General features: G+C 40.7%; 1 protein-coding gene across 1 annotated transcript; it reads left to right on the forward strand.

Moving 5' to 3' along the window:
* The first annotated feature begins 572 nt into the window (after positions 1–572).
* On the forward strand, positions 573–18611 carry LOC8028434 (alpha-tocopherol transfer protein-like). Its single transcript, XM_002399249.4, has 5 exons — positions 573–684; positions 6365–6604; positions 12764–12957; positions 15610–15720; positions 18399–18611. Exons 1-5 carry the CDS (start codon positions 573–575, stop codon positions 18609–18611), a joined length of 870 nt encoding a protein of 289 aa, XP_002399290.4.
* The last annotated feature ends 257 nt before the right edge of the window (positions 18612–18868 follow it).

An 18868-nucleotide genomic window follows, 5' to 3' on the forward strand; every position in this document is an offset into this window, starting at 1 on the left:
AAACAAGCTTTGCTCGTCGCCGCCACCTCAGAGGTCATAATTACGAACAACGTCACGCCAGCGCACGCGGCGTTCGCTGGCCCCTCTCGTACACTGCTTTCCTTGTGCGCGAGAGAAGCCTTTCCTGTAGTTTTAACGCAGTCCATGAAAACATCCGAACGTCGTATTAACGATCCAAGGTTGATTCCATTACGTTATTATCTGTCTTACTTAAGCGGAAAACTCCGAAGAAACGAGACGAGAAACGTTCTCTCACTTTATTTGGTTTATCCTATGGGGTATGAGGGCAAACAAAAACATTTAGTGGCTGGGCACCATCTAGGCACGATAGCTTTTTCCTCGGGAATTTTGTAATAATTAGGACGAGTTTACGCCTGTAACCGGTTTGCCAACCGATTTGCTCATGGAGATCCCTCTTGCATTTTGCCACTCGACTGAAGGTGCATCTACAGAACGACGCTGGAAAATCAAGTCTTCGCGAGAGGTTCAGCCAAGATTGACACACAAGCTCGTTTGGCCTCACACGGCAAGTGGAGCCAACTATTTTTGAATTTCCAGTGTGCACGTCAGCCATGAGAGGTAATCGACTACCACCGGAGCTTCAGCTGATTGCTGAAACCGAACTTGGAGAGACGGACGAGAGGAAAATTGAGGCGCTGGAGGAGTTTAATCAGCTACTGGATGGTAAGCCCCGAAGCTCGTTCTACGGTCTGCGGTTCGTCTTTTCATAATGACCACATTAAAAGACACTGCGCGAATATGAAAAACCTCAATACTGACGGTTTGAGGCCGCAGTTTTTCCCCTCACTTGCCTATCTTCCTCTTAAGACTGGAATATGTGCTAATAATAGTAGTTGTTTACCCACGAATAGGCGAGCGCGTATTTCCTCAGAGCTATGATTTGGAAACTGGAGGCCGTCTGCTGGAATAACAAAGTAATTTTATGTCGCGGAAATGCTCATACAAAAGATGGGCAGAGTATGTTTTTCATTCGCCTTTTACCAGTGGATGACCAACTGGTCCTTCACTTTCTTTATAAGGCTGTATATTTTATGCATTTTTATTGACCCTACACAGTGGAGGAGGTTTCGGGTAGTACAGAGTGTATCAAATGTCATGATAATCTAAGTTTAAAGGGTTTGCGTAGTTTAAACTGAAATATTGGCCAAAAATAGACTAGATTGTTTAAAATGTCGAGGGGTTAAAACATAGTTCAGGCCTGCGAAATCTTGATGTTCGTTCTAAGCGCTTCTGAATAATGAGGGCATTATAAAATAATGTTTACTTCATAGATAATGGGCCACTTTCTTTCGAATGCAGAGAAGCTACTTTAAATTAACTGCAGATATTAAGACTTATCTTGGCTTCTGAAAATGCATTAAGAAACTTGAGTTCTTTGTTTAGAAGAGCACCACTTTTCAATTTTCTACATTTAATTGTGTCCACTGAGCAGATGACTTTGGAGTGAATAAATCTCGTCCTTTTTTTTACATGACAGTTATGATCTTGATCCTTTGAGTACGTAGTAGAATTAAAATACTCCAGTTTGATTTAGAATAAAAGAATTGAGTAGCCTGCTAGTTTTATATATTGTGATAGGGTGTAGTTTGATGGTAAACAACTTGTGAATGTCTATCTAAAATGTGTGTATTTGAATTGATTCAAATATTCTTTGCATAGAAAGTGTCTCTTGTCATATTCATTATTTCGTGTAAATTTCGTAAGCTTTTCGTAAAAATAAGTAGAAAAAACTATTATTAAAAAGAATGCTGGTGTCAAGTTGCCCTCTGAGCAAAAAACCATAGCGAAACCTTGGCAATCTCCACTTCTGGAGCCTCCAAATTATTTTTATCCCGGGAAACAAATTAGCTACGGCGTTCGCATATAGCCAATAAAAAAAGTATGACACGGCCTATCATTGCTCTATTTGACGTGGCCACACCTTCCAGTCGCTGTTTGAGTCTAGCATATCATGAGACATTCCGTATGGGTGTATCCATTACGTCCGAGCTTTTAAATACTTTGCATCTCGCATGCGTGGGACAGACCTAGGGAAGACATATAGATGATACGTTCCTTATGGGCGCATCTATTACGTCCAATATTATAAATACTTCGCATCTCACACATTGGTGGCAGCCCTAGCAAATACGTATAAATGAGACATTCTGTGTAGGAGTATCTATTAAGTCCAAGCTGAACTACCTCGCATATCACACGTTGGGGATAGCCCTTGTAAAGACACGTAGACACAATATCTGCTAACTTTCATATTTGTACAAAAATTCACCCAGAACTTTCCGAGAGCAAGACTTAATTTTAGTGTCAGCTCTATTATATAGAAATTTCAAAAAACGTCATCCTGTAAGATAAAGTAAAACTTACCTAAAAATTGATAGGTTCATATATGTATATTGTTGTATAGAGTTGTATAGAGCAGGAATGCACATTAAAGCAGTTGTACAAGTAAAACCTTTTTCAACGGAGATTCGATTCTTTGCTTTCTCGACAGAAGGATGGGATATGGTTTCAGATATAGAAAATGAATTGAAATAAACTCGACTGATTTGAGCGCAAAGCCTCTATAGTCAACCCCTAGAGCAGCCCCGTGCACCGTAGCGCCTGGCGTGGCTCCCATGTGTATTAGGACCGTTTTTTATGGTGCCGTTTTTCAGCATTCGCGCGTGCGGTGCAGTCATTGATGGGGTTGCCGCTGTCGTTGTGCGTGCGCGTTTTCGCGAAGGTGGCAGGTAACCGAAAATCTACTTTCTTCCACGAGCAATTCATTTGTTAGGTCGGTACAGTCCTACCAGATTTCCCGTGTGACACGGATTGTTCCAAAGTGGCTATTGGCTAAAGCGGCTCGTTTTCCGTCTTGTGTCTTGCGGTTTCAATGAAAGGAATCTTATAATGCACTTCCTGGAAAAAACAGGGTGCAAAATATAGATACCGTCCATTGCATTATGGAATTGAAGAGTTTGCTGTGAGCACCGATTGGTAAAAATAAAAAAAAATCGTTTCATGGTTAATTAAAGTGAGGAGGTGTAACAATATCGAACCCTCATATTGATGAAGCACTGACAGTACTAGCTAAATATATGCATCCGCCGGAGTGCTTCGCCAGGGAAACATCTTTCGAAATAAAGACGATTTTAAGGGGACGTGCATGAACGCGATCGTAAGTTATCTTTACTTTTGTTTATTTTTATTTAGTCGCTTTATTGCATTCGTTTGGACAAACTGTGAAAAATGTGAAACTGTATATTCTGCTGCAATTAAGCTCAGCTTAATTATCAATGCGTCTCGCCGGATGGGCCGTTGAACAGAGCGTTGCTTCTTGTGGGTAGAGCCTGTCGTGCAGTGCATATGCTGCAGCAAACTATAGATGTCAGTCTACTCTTGCTATTCAAGAATGAACTGGAAATTACTAGTAGCATACCGAGATCGAGAAATTCAGAGCCTATACTCCGCCCCACTAAAACCATGCAGTACAGCCAAAGCTATAGTGGAGAGTGTGTATGCCGACCTGTTCAAGAGGAGGAAAGTAGGAACGGGGGAATCGCAGCCTTCCTCTCCCATTCCTCCTTTCTTTCCTCTTAAACAGGGTTGGCTTACGCTCTCTCCCCTGTAGACTTGGCTGTACTACACGGTTTTTACTACGGTTTCCGGGCTTTAATTTGGCGGGAATTATAACTGCCATTACGGTTGTAGCAACGAGCAACAACGAAAGGCGAGATATAGTATGCGCAAAGTGCATGACTGCTCCCATCGAGCTTGGCGTGGTCGGTCTGTTGACAACGAAGGCAGCTTTTCATCCCCCCACCCCTTTTCCACTCTTCCTATTTTGTGATTCATGCAAACAGTGCAAATAAATGCTTGTTCACGCCATATTCTAGCTACATTACTCTGAAAGACTGCTCAGTTTGCTTTTGTCAGGCACGCCGTCCTAATATGGCAGTGTTGCAGTATACATAAATACGACTGCGAGCATTGTCTGTGGAGTTTCAATTCGAATATAATATGTTACATGGTTTAATTAAAAACTGAAATAGAAAACAACTTTTTCTTCTTACTGATATATTATGCCCTATTTTGCGATACTGCCACTTCTATGGCTATTCCAATTCTTGCTCGCATTTGGATTTTCAAGGTAGGGGTTAACGTAATTACTATTTTAAGTATATATAAATGTACCTCACATACAGTTGACACCAAGACGACTATTGAATTATTATGATAAAATAAAACTAAATATTGTAACGAGGATATATGACTAAACTTTGGTCGTTATGCAGCATCAGTTCTCATAGCAAGACTCGCCCTTGATTTTGTGAAGGGTAACCTACGGGGTTGCATCACGAACTCACGTTTGGGATGCTCACCTGGCTCTTACTAAATGGTCAAGAAGAGCTGTCAACGTGGATCTTGTTTGCATTGTCGAAAATCACGTGCGTTTAAACCCAACGTGTCATTGTTACCTTGTTCTTATTTGCCCCTGTAGAAGCCCAATATAAGCTGATTAGTGCCTCTTCAAACATTGTTTTACTCAGACTAATTGTTTTTTAAACACTATTTTACAGATAGCACAAAAACCCGACTCACTGGTTACTCACTTCTTACGTTAATTAAATTTCTAGAATTTAATAAAGTAAAATCTGGGGATTGAGTTTTTCACCAAATAGTAATGCTCTAAACCAGAGGTGGCCAAGCTGCGGCTCGCGAGCCGCATGCGGCTCTTTGCCTATTAAACTGCGGCTCGGAACTCCCTAGTAAACCTAACCGAACCGCCTCCCTCCCGGTCACACAACACTTCCCCAAAAAGAGAAATGGAATGCGCTATAAATTGAAACACAAGTTGCGGTTTTGTAGTCTTGTGCTACCAAACCGCTACCTTACGTACACTTGAACTGCTTTTGACTCGGATAGATCTAAAGTAGTTCAAGTTTCATATATTGCACTGAACAAAAGTTTGCCCCCCCCCCCTTCTCCCCCTTTCTCTGCCGTCCATCTTCCAGGTGGCTCTCGATTGGAACTTTAGGGGTTTTGTTTGCGGCTCTTAGGCCGGGTCAGCCTGGCCACCCTTGCTCTAAACAATAGGCTGGTAAAATGCTTAGCAGATGTTGATCAAACAAATGTTTTCCTTTCATAACACTTGCAAATGCTTATTCACCTGATATCATTCAGAGCAAAAAAAGGCATTCGATACTTCAGTATTATCGTTCTATGAGAGAAAGGTTTTCATTAGGAATTTCGGTGTAGCATAAACAGGAAAACCTTCAATCCACATGACCGCTCTAACGGGAGTAGTTTGTCGCCGGTGTTCGGGACATTATTTTCTCTCAATACTCTTTCATTACTCTTAAAAAAGACGAAGACATTAAAAATTTACGACACAGATTAAAATATGAATATTTGTTTTATAAATTCGAAGAAAATTGGTTGAAACTTTGTCTATAGTTGATGATAGGTTAAGAGTAAAGTGAAAGCTCATCCCACACCTTTTCATTCTAGCAGAGCAAACACTGGAGATGACTCAGATGAGGTCGCATATTCACCAGCGTTCGCCCTGCTAAAGTGAAAAAAGGTGGGAGGAGCTTTGGCATTACTCTTAATTTGTCACCGACTACACCGACTATAGAATGACGCTGTAAGTAAAGATTAAGATGGAACAAACCAACACCGTGTGGACTCTAAATTAAATACCAGCAACTAAAAATAAATATTTCCAAAGCGGCTGGGAGTGATTCGTCAGGTTTTATGAAGACCAGAGCGAAATATTTTGTGTAGGATCGTTTATTTTACAATCATACAGCACCGCATAGCGTTTTTAGAATCGGAAAGAGTTACGTAAAATGTTGATTACGTACTCGAAATCCTGATCGTGTGAAAAAATAAACAACATAATCAAACCTAACCTAACCTTACCTAACTTAGGTTAGGTTAGATTAGGTTAGTTTATTTGTTTACTCTTATAACGCGCACAAATATGCCACGTATGCTATATATATATATATTTTAATGTTATAAACGCAACTTCTATAAATGGGTGCCTCGATGTGGTGAAAGGAAGCTCACCTAAAGGTGCATTGTAGTTATAGTTTTCACGAGGCTAAACGTCAGAGCATTATAAAGTGCATCTCAAAATCTTAAGAAAAACACTTTTTTGTTTCTGTTTTGAAATGGTGGTGGCCAATTGAAAACACCTATCTATCATTCGGGAAGTCTTTCATTGGCGGAACAAAATAAAATAGTTGTGATATATCTTCAAGTTACAATTCAGCTTACGTGTAGAATATGTTGGTTTTAAGGGGTTTGACAGTCTCAACTGGGTTTATGTCTCTTTTCCTTTTTTTTTATTCTTCAGACGAACCTGATTTGTACTCAAGAAGAGATGACGAATTTCTGCTTCGTTTCCTCCGTGTGGCAAAGTACAACGTTGATGCAGCATTGAAGAGGCTCAAGGAGTATTACAAAATGCGCAAAGAGTGTCCATTTGTCTTTGAAAACTTTTTACCGTCGAGTGCCAAACTTGAAGCTAGAAGCGTGGCGATGGTGCTTCCCCGACGAGACTTCCATGGCCGGCTGGTGCTACTGTTGAGATTAGGTGAGTGCTTGAGTTGACTGTAACTTGAGAATCTGTGACGTTGCGACTTGAGAATGCGTTGTGTGTGTTTCAATTTGAAGTGCTTATTGTACTCTCGAAAATTAAAGTCAGGTCTAGCAGAGACCTATCTAGGGCTGGATGAGAAAATAGTATTTTGAAAATTTTCAAATGGTAATTTACTTTCCTCATACATTGTTGTCAAATATAATTATGTTCGATATTAGAGGTGAATACCTTTATTAACTATATTTTCATGATGATTCTGTGGAATATAAAACGGCCTTAATTGGTCGTTAAATTAATTTTATTCCGGTGCCGCCGCACTAAGCATTTGATTGTGTTCTTCTTAATCAGAAGGACATCCCCGTTTTCGCTGTACATGCGTTTGAATTTAGGAACCTATGAATGTTTATATTCTTCAAGACATTGAACCGTCATCTCGACAGGCTCCACACAAATTCAGTATCAGTCATGTTGCCCGCAGGTGAACTAATAGATATAGAATAACGGTATGAGTGGACGTCTCTCATTGTTCAATTTCTGTGTGTCGATACCAGTATTTAGACAAAGTTCGTTTTAGCAACGACACAAATCGAGTAACGACACTTCTTTACTTGGTAGAAAAATACAGAGGTTTAATGCAATAATCCCTTCGACTTGTCAAGCGTCAACTAGACATTATTCCTTTGCCGCTTCTCTGGATCTTTGCGGTTAGATAATTGAAGGGAAAATGGTAAACTTACGAATAGCTCATTTTGAATGCGAAAGCATTTATGGGAGGGGGGGGGGGGGGGGGGGGTCACAAAGCCGTGAGATCATGTGCGTCCGTCCATAAGTAACTGGATAAAGCGTGTCTATGAAAGAAGGAGAGCACATGTGGCGAGGGAGGGGAGCCGTGATTGCCCCCGATTTTCTCGTCACCAGCGCGTTTCACTATGCCAGGTGACGTCAGCACGAACCAGCTACGCACACGTGGAGCCGTAAGCAGTTTCTTAGGAGAAACGCACTGGGGCTCAGTCTTCGTAACGCCTCCTAAAAAAAGACCACTGGACACCGAGGAAAAAATTAGCGCAAAAAACAATAGTTCGGCTAAATGATTCCGGCAACTCCAATGAAGGGAAAATGACACTTCATGTGGTTTTACAGAGAAGCTGTATATAACTCGTAGGTTGGATCTTTTCGTACAAGCGTCCTGAAAAAAAAAAAAAAAACTTTGGCAATTGAAACGAAAAGTGGATACCAGGCATACAACATACAGCACAGCATTAGTTTTAATAATGTACAACCACAAAACAAGCATCTGAACCACATAATTGATGATAATGCGCTCCTGATAACAATCCAAAGCAGACTTGTACACGTTACTGAAAAATAGTAAGGAATTACATTTACAATTACTCAAGCCTAAATTGTAATTTATTACAATTACAATTACCCTCCCATAAATGTAAGTGACCGTTACTCTCAAAAGTAATCCGTTACTTTCGTGGCCTTACTTTCAACAATATTTTCCTCAATTAAGAAACAAAGGGAAGAAGGTTATTCAAGTTCTTATTGTTGCCACCTGTTCCATTTATTGACCTTGCGTATTTTGAGCAATAGCTGACTCTCGAAAGTCTCGTCAGACATTTTGTGTTATTTCTTAGTCAATGTGTCGACTGCTACGCTGAACACCATTTGAACTAAAGCACTGGATGGGAGTGCCATATTGTGCCTCACGAATGTTTTATGCTCTTCAATGAGCTTTTTCATCGAATCAATGGAAGTACTATTTACCTCGAAGATAGAGCTAAGCTTCGCCGTTGCAGCCGTTGCCGGATATTTGAGAGTTTTAGTAGAGCTGGTAACAGTAAGGTGATAATTAAATAATAAATAAGGTTTGGCTCGATATTATTCTTCCTTTAGTTCTGAACAGGTCGAGCCTCGGTTGAGACGTTGGTGAATTACAAAAAAAGTTTCCAATATTTAAATATAAGTAATCGAGAAGAAAACAACAGGACACTCATAACAACAATTAATTAGAACGTTGGTTAAAACAAGGAAATGTGAACGCACGTTTGCCATGTGTACCTTTCTTGGTGCCGTTCAAAAACGCACAGAGCACGGACCGACTGCAGTTTACTCCGGTGTTCTCCAGATAGACGTCCGCTGATGCCATTGGCAGCGAAGGGCAGAGAACTAAGTGAGCCGCGTAATGGCCCCACTCAGGAGTTTCACTCTCTCCTCAAGCCCAGAATATCAAGTCTACGTTAGCCACCATTATGTTTTATTTGTAAAACTATCTGCTTGAGATAAGATGCGTCCTGCTGTGGTAAAAAACAGGAAGAAGAAAAGAGGAAGACTATTACAATTTTCGAAGTGCTCGCAAATAGCTGACTCACAAAAAGGGTAACTGAGATGCAGACAACCTGGCTGGAATTCACAAATAAAGTGGGCCAACCCTAAAAGTTGGACTACAAAAAAAGTAATGATTATAATGCAATTAAATGCAAAGGTGCAAGCGAGCTGGACAAGGATGACGAAAAAGTAAATAGCTTTTAAAACATGGTCAAATAAGGTGAAAGAAGCAGGAAAAGAATACATCCTGTTTTCTAAAAGAAGATGATAAGTGAGCATCGACGAACGAGGATGCTTGTGGCAATAACACCTTCACATATTATCACATCTCTTTTAGTGGATTTTAGGGTAGACGGCGCTTTGCCTCCTGTTGTGACATTAAGAAAATGGTCCTAGTCACTATAACCGAGAACGGCATTGTTAATTCTTGCCTGTGCACTTAACGCCTTGAACTTCTCGAGGAGGAATAATTCGTTGGTGTCTTCCTCTCCCCGCCTTCGATCGCAAAGAAAAAACAAAGACACTAAAAAAAAAACGGATAGAACCTCCCCCCCTATCCCCCTTTTTTTTTTTTTGTAGAAATGTTTTTTGTTTTATCTTTTGAGATTGTTGTTAAATTCAGGGGCTTGGTGTTGTAAAAAAAAAAAAGGCTTTGCGGAACTGAAGAGTGCCAAGCCTCCCTTTGCGCTGGTTAATTCGCGTGACAGTGTCGCTGCGCTCAACTTTACCAAAATGAAAACGACTTTTTCTTTAGAAAAGGGGGGGGGGGGCTGGTCCTAAAAAAAATGTAACGGATTACAAGGAATCCGTTACGTAAAATATGTAAGAGAATTACTTTAAAATTACACTTGCAGATATGTAATTAATCCGTTACTAAATTACCGATAAATGTAACGGATTACAAGTAATTTCGTTACGTGTAACGGATTACGTACAAGTCTGATCCAAAGCACGTAGCGCTCACCGCATACGTTTCACTGTAAAGTTTACTGTTGCGCAAGCTGCTGTGGCCACTGTAGCTTGCGGCGTGGAGAGTGACGTCACTAGCCTTTTATACAGAGTGTTTGAGGTAAGAGTGAAAAATATTCCCTAAAATTAGTGTATTCGAGGTAAATGGGTAATTTTCTTGGGACCGCAATGCTCGTGGTGGCGGATGTCAGAAAATTCGCGATACGTACTAATTAGTTCTCTAAGTAACTAAAATTACTAATCATATGTTTAATTAGCTATGATAGGCATATGGTTCCAATTAGAAACTTGCTGAGCTTCATCAAAAGCCATTAAATCAGTAATTTTCCGAAAATCTTTGAGCGCGTGAGGAGCGTGTAAGTAGTGCGCAAAAGTTACCACTCGTGGAGCAGGTACAAGGCTGGGGCTCTCATAAGAGACGGAAGGATCGCGCGGGCGCCTTACCGAAACTGTCAGCCTTGCACCTGCTCCGCGAGTGGTAACTTTAGTGCACTTTTACGCTTCTCATGCGCTCAAAGTCTTTTCGAAAATCACTAATTTAGGGTTTTTGACGACGCTCAGCGAGTTTTTAATTACAACCATATGTATATTTTCACCAATTAAGAAGTTAATTAATCAATTCAGTTAATTAGCGAACTAACTAGTAAGCATAGTGATTTTCTATCTTCCGCCACCACGAGTAATACGGTTCCGAGAAAATTATCCCTTTACCTCCACTGCACTAATTTTGGGGAATTTTTCGTGCGTAAAGAGCTTTGGTACAGGGCATTTGCCTTTCTTTCGTCAATCATTTGGTATAGTGCAGTGGGCAATGGTTGCAGGTGATACTACAGGTTCGCTTGCCAACCGCCTTTACGGCGTGGATTGGGGCCCCGACTCGTTTTAACAAGCATTACTTTCAACCAGAACTTAGGGGAGATATTTTCCCGCTAAGTTTAGGAGGGAAACTGGAACGTCACGCCGTTGGACACTGTGGCGTCCGAGACACTGTGATGTCACGTAACACCATAAAGGCACGTGACACTGACGTCACAGATAACGTGGCAGTGACGTACCGTAAAATCGGGACGACACGCGACACTGACGTCACATGTCACATGATATTGACGTCACGTGGCACATTGACGTCGAGGAAAACCACGACGCGAGATTGTGAGGGTCGGAACAACACGAGCAATAATGGTTCGTGGTGGGTATGCATCTCAAGCTGGGGCTTTAAAATGGCGCCATGCTGATCGGCACACCAAGACACCGACCTCGACGAACATCTCAAGGGCGCACTAAGGTTGCCAAGAGCCAACGAGGTGTTTGTCAAACCAGTAGACAACGTGCAACTGCTTACACAGCCGAGTGCAAGCAAGCGGCTTGCGAGACCAGTGCACAGCGAGTCACCGCAGCATCCGCCAAATCGGAGCAAAGAGGAAAGCGCATTAGTAAAAGCTTACCACATCGGCGTCTGGAGTACGTGCATATCGGCTTAGATATACAAGATTTTTGTAGACGTAAAATTTGGGCAATTTTAGGGGGAAGTTTTTGGCATATCACATCTTTGGCAGAATCTAAAGACACACGGGTTTTTGTGCTCTGCACGTGCATCATAACAACGACGTTTGAAAACGAGCTGAAGGGATGACTATCATCAAGCCTGTGTTGCGATGTGACTACTTCATTAGGATGTATTAGTTAAATACCTGTTGCTTGTGAGAGTAATCCGCCCATTAAACTTACGCCGGATGTATCAGTACTCAACAGCAACAGGACCCATATAAGGTCTCCTCTTCAAGTAAAAAAATAAAAATTAAAATACTGCACGCAATAGCTCGAGGAAGATAATTGCCTGTAAAGTAAAAAGTTCTGGCCGAACCTAAATTTCAATAATATATATTTTAATTGATGACATACCTGATCACTTAATAAGGATTTTCGGGAAAACTTGATTTTTCAACATGAACGTGTATTTGAAATCTGCATCCTACGGCCGAAACGGCGGTCTACTATGTTTAAGGGATGAGATTCAGCTTTCCAGAAACTGCTTTTAGAAGAAATGCACCGGTTGTTGTAAACAATTCCATTTTCGGAGATTCAATATCGTGCGAGTTTTGAGGAGTGTTATTTTCTAGATTATTTTCCGGGCCCAACGTTTTTCCATTTGGAGTTATAATTTTGGAGCGATAAATTTATGTGACAATATTTTGCCTTATCCTTCAAGTTAAATTTATAAACGAGCATATTACGAAAATAGATACTCGTGAAAATTCACTCAGTTATATTAGAGCTGGGTGTTGATTGAAGTTTTAAATCAAATTCACAACTATCCCTTCATCAAATAAAAAATCAGTTATTCGGTTCTGTTGACCTCGAGATATATTATCTAAAAAAGAACCAATACCTTACAATTTCTTTTGTTTTTGCCTGTTTCTTACGATATCATTAATGGCGAAAAGTACCGCCTGGTTTTAAACTAGCAACTCTACAGCAGCTACAATACAGTGGGAAGACGGACGGATTGACAACATTTTAGGATTGTGCGTTAATATATTTTATAATTTAAGAAATCGATCGCGATAAAAAAAATAATCGACTAATCGTAAGGTTAATCAATCAATTCCCCAGTTCAAGTTTGCAGTATATCGTGTGATATACGAATATAATTGTTTTTAAGGAGCGCGTTGTTATTGCATACAATTTATTTACGAAGGAATTAACTATAGAGAACACAATTGTATGCAGTACCAATACGTTCCGTAGAAAACGGTATTCCTGAAGATGTGCTTTCCGTGTTCCGTTTTTTGTGTGTAACTCCTTCGTAAAAAAGAAAAAGTTTGCTACTATTAGTTCCCGGTTCACTTGCAGGTGCCTGGAATCCCCAGATTATTTCCTACATTGAAGCATTGCAAGCAATAACGCTTGTCGTGGAACATCTGACAGCGGACCCTGTTGCCCAGACGACTGGCGTTTCCTGCATTCACGACTATGGAGGATTTTCTATGGACAAATTCATTGCCATTAATTTTGGCCTCCTGAAAAGTTCCATCAAGCTTCTTCTGGTTCGGATACTTTAGCTTGTCTTTTTAATATATGGACTAACATTGATATGGGGCATAATCTTTAGGTCAGAACAAAAAAGTGATATCCATGTGAGGCGGGTAAATTAAATGGAATGAGGTCAAAAGCCCATTTGGCAATTTCTAATTATTACCAAATGTCGTTCATTCTGCGTCGTGCTCGAGAGCAAGTTTAAAGGCCGTTTGCTGATGTCCAGCGAGATCCCACTCCCACGGCCGTTTTAGACACACAACCGGTTTACTTTAAAAAAATATTTCGATGCTAAATCCTCGAAGCAGGTCTTGTTATTCTGTCGGATGTAATATTGGTTTTAGAAGCCGCAATGCCAGATATTTGGGAACAATTAAAAAAATTGAGATTTGTTTTCTTTTCAGTGGACGAAGTAGAGCTTTAGTTGTCAGAAGCATCCTATAAGTCAACGCTATTTCTTGATCATGATGTCCTGAGACTGGGAAGGAAACTTGAAGATAATATATCTTCAAGTTTACATCCTAGCCAGATCGCCTGCACGTTGATCATTTTTCCACTTTTTTATTGTCGTTGGATTGCTTTTGGTTAAACGAGAGTGGTTTTTCACTGCTGAATGCAGCGTTCTCTTCGCTATTTCGGGAAAGCTCTGAATACTTGAAATGGATCTAAAGCATACTCAAAATTACGCAAAGGGTACTTATCATACTCGTTTGATTATCATCCTGCATGACACTACGAGGGTAGGAATTCGATTTTTGCTTTTTATTAATGAAAAGTCGTTATTTAATTTAATAACTCCCGAGAGCAGGGCACTGCATTATATACAATACTTTAAACGACAACTTTACCAATTAACAAATATTTAATTAAACTTCGCGTAATTTATGTACGCCACTACACTTGCTAGAATGAGCGTTTCAGAAGGCGGTTCGTTGGATCCACATAGCCTATAGATACATTTGAGTGAAACTCTCATTCAGATTTTTACGTGGAGCAACAAGAATAACCTTTCGATTCAATGTTTTATATTTGGTTCTACAAATATACAAAGTTTTTCATGCAACGGACTGCCAAGCTGTTTATTAAAAAAGTACTAATTGCAAAATGGTTGAAAGTCGTTTTGGTGTCTGTCGAAGGTTCTGTTTAGAAAAGTTAGTAGCGTTCCATACGTTTACTTTTTTTGGTGGTTCAAATAATTACTTTTTTAACAAAAAAAGTAAACGTGATTTTATTTAGAAACTTTGTGGAAATAATCAGTACCCCCTTAATCAGTCCACTCTGATAAACACAAGGAACTCGCAGCCAATTACGGTGTTTAGAACGCAATTCGGACGCGTTTTTAAGTCTAGGTTATTTATCAGTACGCACCTCCACGCCAAAGCGATCAACCACCGTATTGCATTCTTACTAGGAAAGAAGTGTGGCGAGAGGAAACAAAATGAAACGATGTGCTATTTGAATGACATGACAAAAACAACCTTTGATTCTAGGGTTTATTACCTCCGTCCTCTAAAAAATGTATAACTGCGCTCGTTATTTTCGCAATTTATACGCGGGGAGCATGACCGCTGGCACGAAGATGCACTTCGACTATAAACCAACACCTAGAAACGTGTCGTTTTTTTTGTGATTTTGCTTCACGTCCCTTATAACTCGCTAACGGAAGCTGATTTTGTTGTTTTCGACAACGCCCATCAATTATAATTCTAACACAAACCACACCTTAAAGATTTCTAACTAAACGTTATGACGTAAAAATAGTAAGTAACTTAAGAGTAGAGAACCTCGTTTTTGTTTTTATTTTATTAATACGGCCTATGGCGGGGACCATGACGACACTCCTGTTTGTTCTTGCACTACGTGTTGTTTCAGCAGGAACGATTGCGCTGATGTTCTATGAAATACCATATAAAAAGTTGACACCACTTGATAATTGTTCCCTTTCTCTTTTTGCCAAACACAATTTCTCTAGAATTCGCGAGCTTTAGCTTAGGACAATAAAACCAATACCAAGTGCCGACATTTTTTTTTTCTACTTGAGATACGGAGCATACTTGCGACAGCCCATTCTGATTTCTGTTGGGACAACAGAAGTCAAAATGGATTGCCAGAATTGTATATTTCTTTACGCTAGTCACTTTTCTACTTAATCTGGACATTTGTATAGCTCTCTGCGGTTAGTGGTTAAAATAGGTAGAAAGGGAGAAACGAATGACCATGATATATCACCGAAGCAGTCTGCCGTGCAAAATCCGCAAATTCTATAAAGCAATTTTGGCAAGCAGCGATGTTTCGGGGGTAGTCATTAAGCCAAAATGGTCGCAAAGGTGTAATCCATTTACGTTTTTGATGTGGGAAAGTTACATAAAGTTACAATATTTAAAACTAATGTTAGCATTACAAAGAAAACTTACTTTCATATTTGATACTTAAGATTAAAGGAGATCACGAATAAACATACACTGAAACAAATAAGGATTTCTTCAGTCTCAAGTTTTAATTATGGTATGCCGCGGATATTGCCCTTTGCAACTTCGACTGCTGCACAAAAAATCACAGCAAGAGTAAAAATAAATTATATGGACACTTTTGTGCAAGTGTACTCTGTAGTCTGTTTAGAGTCATAGTACTAATTATTCATTAACTGTTTTTTGATCTTTCAGGACTGCGTGCCAACTCGATCTAAAGCGATACACATCGTGAGGCAGTCGTACGCTTTTGATATGGGCTTCGCAATGGTTCGCCCTTTCATTAGCAAAAAGATATCCGAGAGGGTGAGTGGTAGAAACATAGTGCAATCATAAAAACTAGATGACACTTCTTTGGATTTTTACTACAAAGTTTGTGCAGGTGTTGGCGCAAGTATTGCTGTAATTAGTTAAGATGTCCTGTATTTTTCCGTGTTGCGAAGTAAAATTGTTTGTAACAAAACAAAGAAGGGTTTACTGGGTGAGGTATCTGCCTTCATAAAACAAATAATAAGCTAATGAGAGCTTCCCAAGGCAGATATTCAAAAACACCATAAAAAAAGTCATTTCAAGGCTTACTGCTGTTTAGCAAATACTTTTATTCAGAAAATAGTTCGAGTCTATTACAAAATGACGAAGAACGATGTATAGAAAACCCTAAGAAATCCGGACTACACATTTTTACACAACACAGTAGAAATTAATGTATGTCGTTTTGTGTTTTACAGCAGTTTGCTTAATAGTACGTTTCTGTTGCACCAAGGTATACAACGATATAACTATTTTCTGACTCTCCGAGGCAGATTAGAATTAATAAATACATTATATTATGATAATGCAATTAATTCAACGGCGCAAAACAGCTTAACAATAATAACAATAATAATCCCTGAGGAAGGGAACAAAGGAAAAGCACAAATCTCCAAACACAGCTAGATCACTGGTGCGCGACTGAAAAAGATCCGCCTAGTCCTGGGCCTCTAAACTTATCAAACAAAGTTGGAGTCGAAGTTGACGAAGCGGACCGATTGACCTATCACGACGATGACTTCGCGTTTTTTTTTTTCGCCGACGTCTTATTAGCGCGCTTGGTGAACTTTCGGCTCCATCTTTGTGTTTGAAGAGTTTAGGGTCCTTGATATCAAGCCAGGGACCTCTAATGTTTCCAGTGAAGCACTCTACCAACGAAGCAAACCAGGAGTAGAGAAACGGGGTTTTAACAGGAGCCACCTGTAAAATACCGAAAAGGATGAGCGGCTTGCAGGCCGTGCACCTTTGTTGGTGTTAGACTGGTGGCTGCTGGGAAAACCCGTTTGCTCTACTGACGTCTAACTCCTGGTTAGCTCAGTTGGTAGAGCGCTCCACTGGAAATGGAGAGGTTCATGGTTTAATACCGTGACCAGGTGAATGTTTTCAGTCGCGAACCAGTCACCTCTCTGTGTTTGGAGATTTATGTTTGTCCTTTGCCCCCCTGCTCCCCTTCCCAAGGAAATATTGTCTTTATTACCGTTCAGATCGGCTGCACCCTTGCATTATTTGCATTATCATCATAACCTTAAACAAAATGCAGGCCGTTCACCCTTATTGGTGCTAGACTAGTCGCACTTGTTAAAACCCTTTTGCTCCACTGACGCCTAACTCCCGGTTTGTTCAGTTGGTAGAGCGCTCCACCCGAAATCGAGTGGTCCCTGGTTCGATACCAGGAGCAGGCGGAGTTTTTCAATCGTGCAGCAGTCACCTAGCTGTGTTTTAAGATTTGTGTTTGTCCTTTGTCCCCCTTGTTCCCCTTCTCCGGCGATTATTATCGCTATACATACATAATCTTTGCTAGCGAGTAACAAAATTAAATGAATATTTATATGCAGGCGAGGGTAGAAAGTTGGGCGATGGTGATCCATAATGATTAAAAAGCGAGAGAGGAAAACGGACACAGAAGGAGACACAGACACAACGCTTAAAAAGCGCTGTGTCTGTGTCTCCTTCTGTGTCCGTTGTCCTGTCGCGCTTTTTAATCATTTAGATGCAGCTTTTTATGCGACCTAATAATACTTACTAGTATTATTCCGTGTGTTAATGTTCGCTCTTCAGTGAGCACGGAAGTGTTAGCCTCTATGAGAAGCAGCATAGAATCTCTTATTTGCGAATTTTGACGTTATATTAATTACTACGTCGGACATACCATGTTAACGTACGCTTTATTTTAATTTTTGTTTTGCTTCATATACCGGTCACTTACAGATTGGTAAATATGTTCACCTTCTGTACTACTCCCTCATAACCAAATGTACCATCGGGTTTAAATGAAACGCGAACAGTGACGGCACTTTGAGCCCACTACCGGCGCAGATGCCAAGCTTAGATTGTGATTGACAAGCTCCAAACACATCGGAGTAAAACGCGCAACCTGGCAGCGCCCTCCTACGATGTATTTGAATCTCAACAAGCACCTCCCAAACCTGGGAGCTGCGCCGGTAATGGGCTCGAACTTCCGTCACTGTCCGTATTTCAAATGAACCCGATGGTACTTGCACCACCTAGGTGGTGCAAGTACCATGGGTGCCTTGCACTTTTCCAAAGTGCAAGGCACCCACACCTGGACGGCTGCTTCCATGCAGCTCATCAATGAGAGCCGAATGGCGTCCTCGCAAAAGTGATTGCACGGGCCCGAAAAGGGGATGACCACTGGGGGCCAGATTCGACCGTGCACATACACGACCAAACACCTGATAGGTCGTATGGCGCGTCGAAAAGATGGCCGAAACCAACCAGGTGCCGGCCCTTACCAAAACCTTACGTGGAACGCGCGACTCTTGTTTTCACGTTCGCTGTTATTTCACAGATCCCTTTTATTTATCACGCTCACGGTAGTCATTGGGTGAGCCCGTCGTTAGACATTTGGTACAATACAAACGTATAAAAAAACGCGAGTTTCTAATTAGGTGCTTGCATCGAGTGACTATGCGTTCATAAATTTTTCTCCGCAGATTCATTTCCACGGTGTGAATTTTGATGGTCTCTACGAAGACATGCCCGTCGACATGCTACCTAAGGAATATGGAGGACTGGGTCCTGATCTCGACATCGAAGCCTACTGGAGCGGTTTGGACCGGGCGGAAGAGTGCTTCCTTCAAAACAATCGCTATGGATTTCATAAGAAGGAGAGCTGTAGAGATGAAATCGAGGTAACAGCTTTCTAGAGCGACGTCGAACACTAAAATAAATATGTAAATACTTGACAACGCACACCGGGGAATCAACTAAAATGAAAATGAAGGAAAACCAGAACACAGATTCAAACTAGCTGGGATTATATGCCTTGGAATTAATAGAATGTCGAAGAAACTTCGCGAAAGGTATGACAGGATAACTGTAATATAGGTGAGAGGTTTCTGCAGAACCGTCCTGCCGTGAAAGTATTAAAAACAATGATAGGAATGCTCAAAAACGTTTATGG

Source organism: Ixodes scapularis, unplaced genomic scaffold (genome assembly GCF_016920785.2).
Source record: "Ixodes scapularis isolate PalLabHiFi unplaced genomic scaffold, ASM1692078v2 PGA_scaffold0__279_contigs__length_252992795, whole genome shotgun sequence".
NCBI lineage: Eukaryota > Metazoa > Arthropoda > Arachnida > Ixodida > Ixodidae > Ixodes > Ixodes scapularis.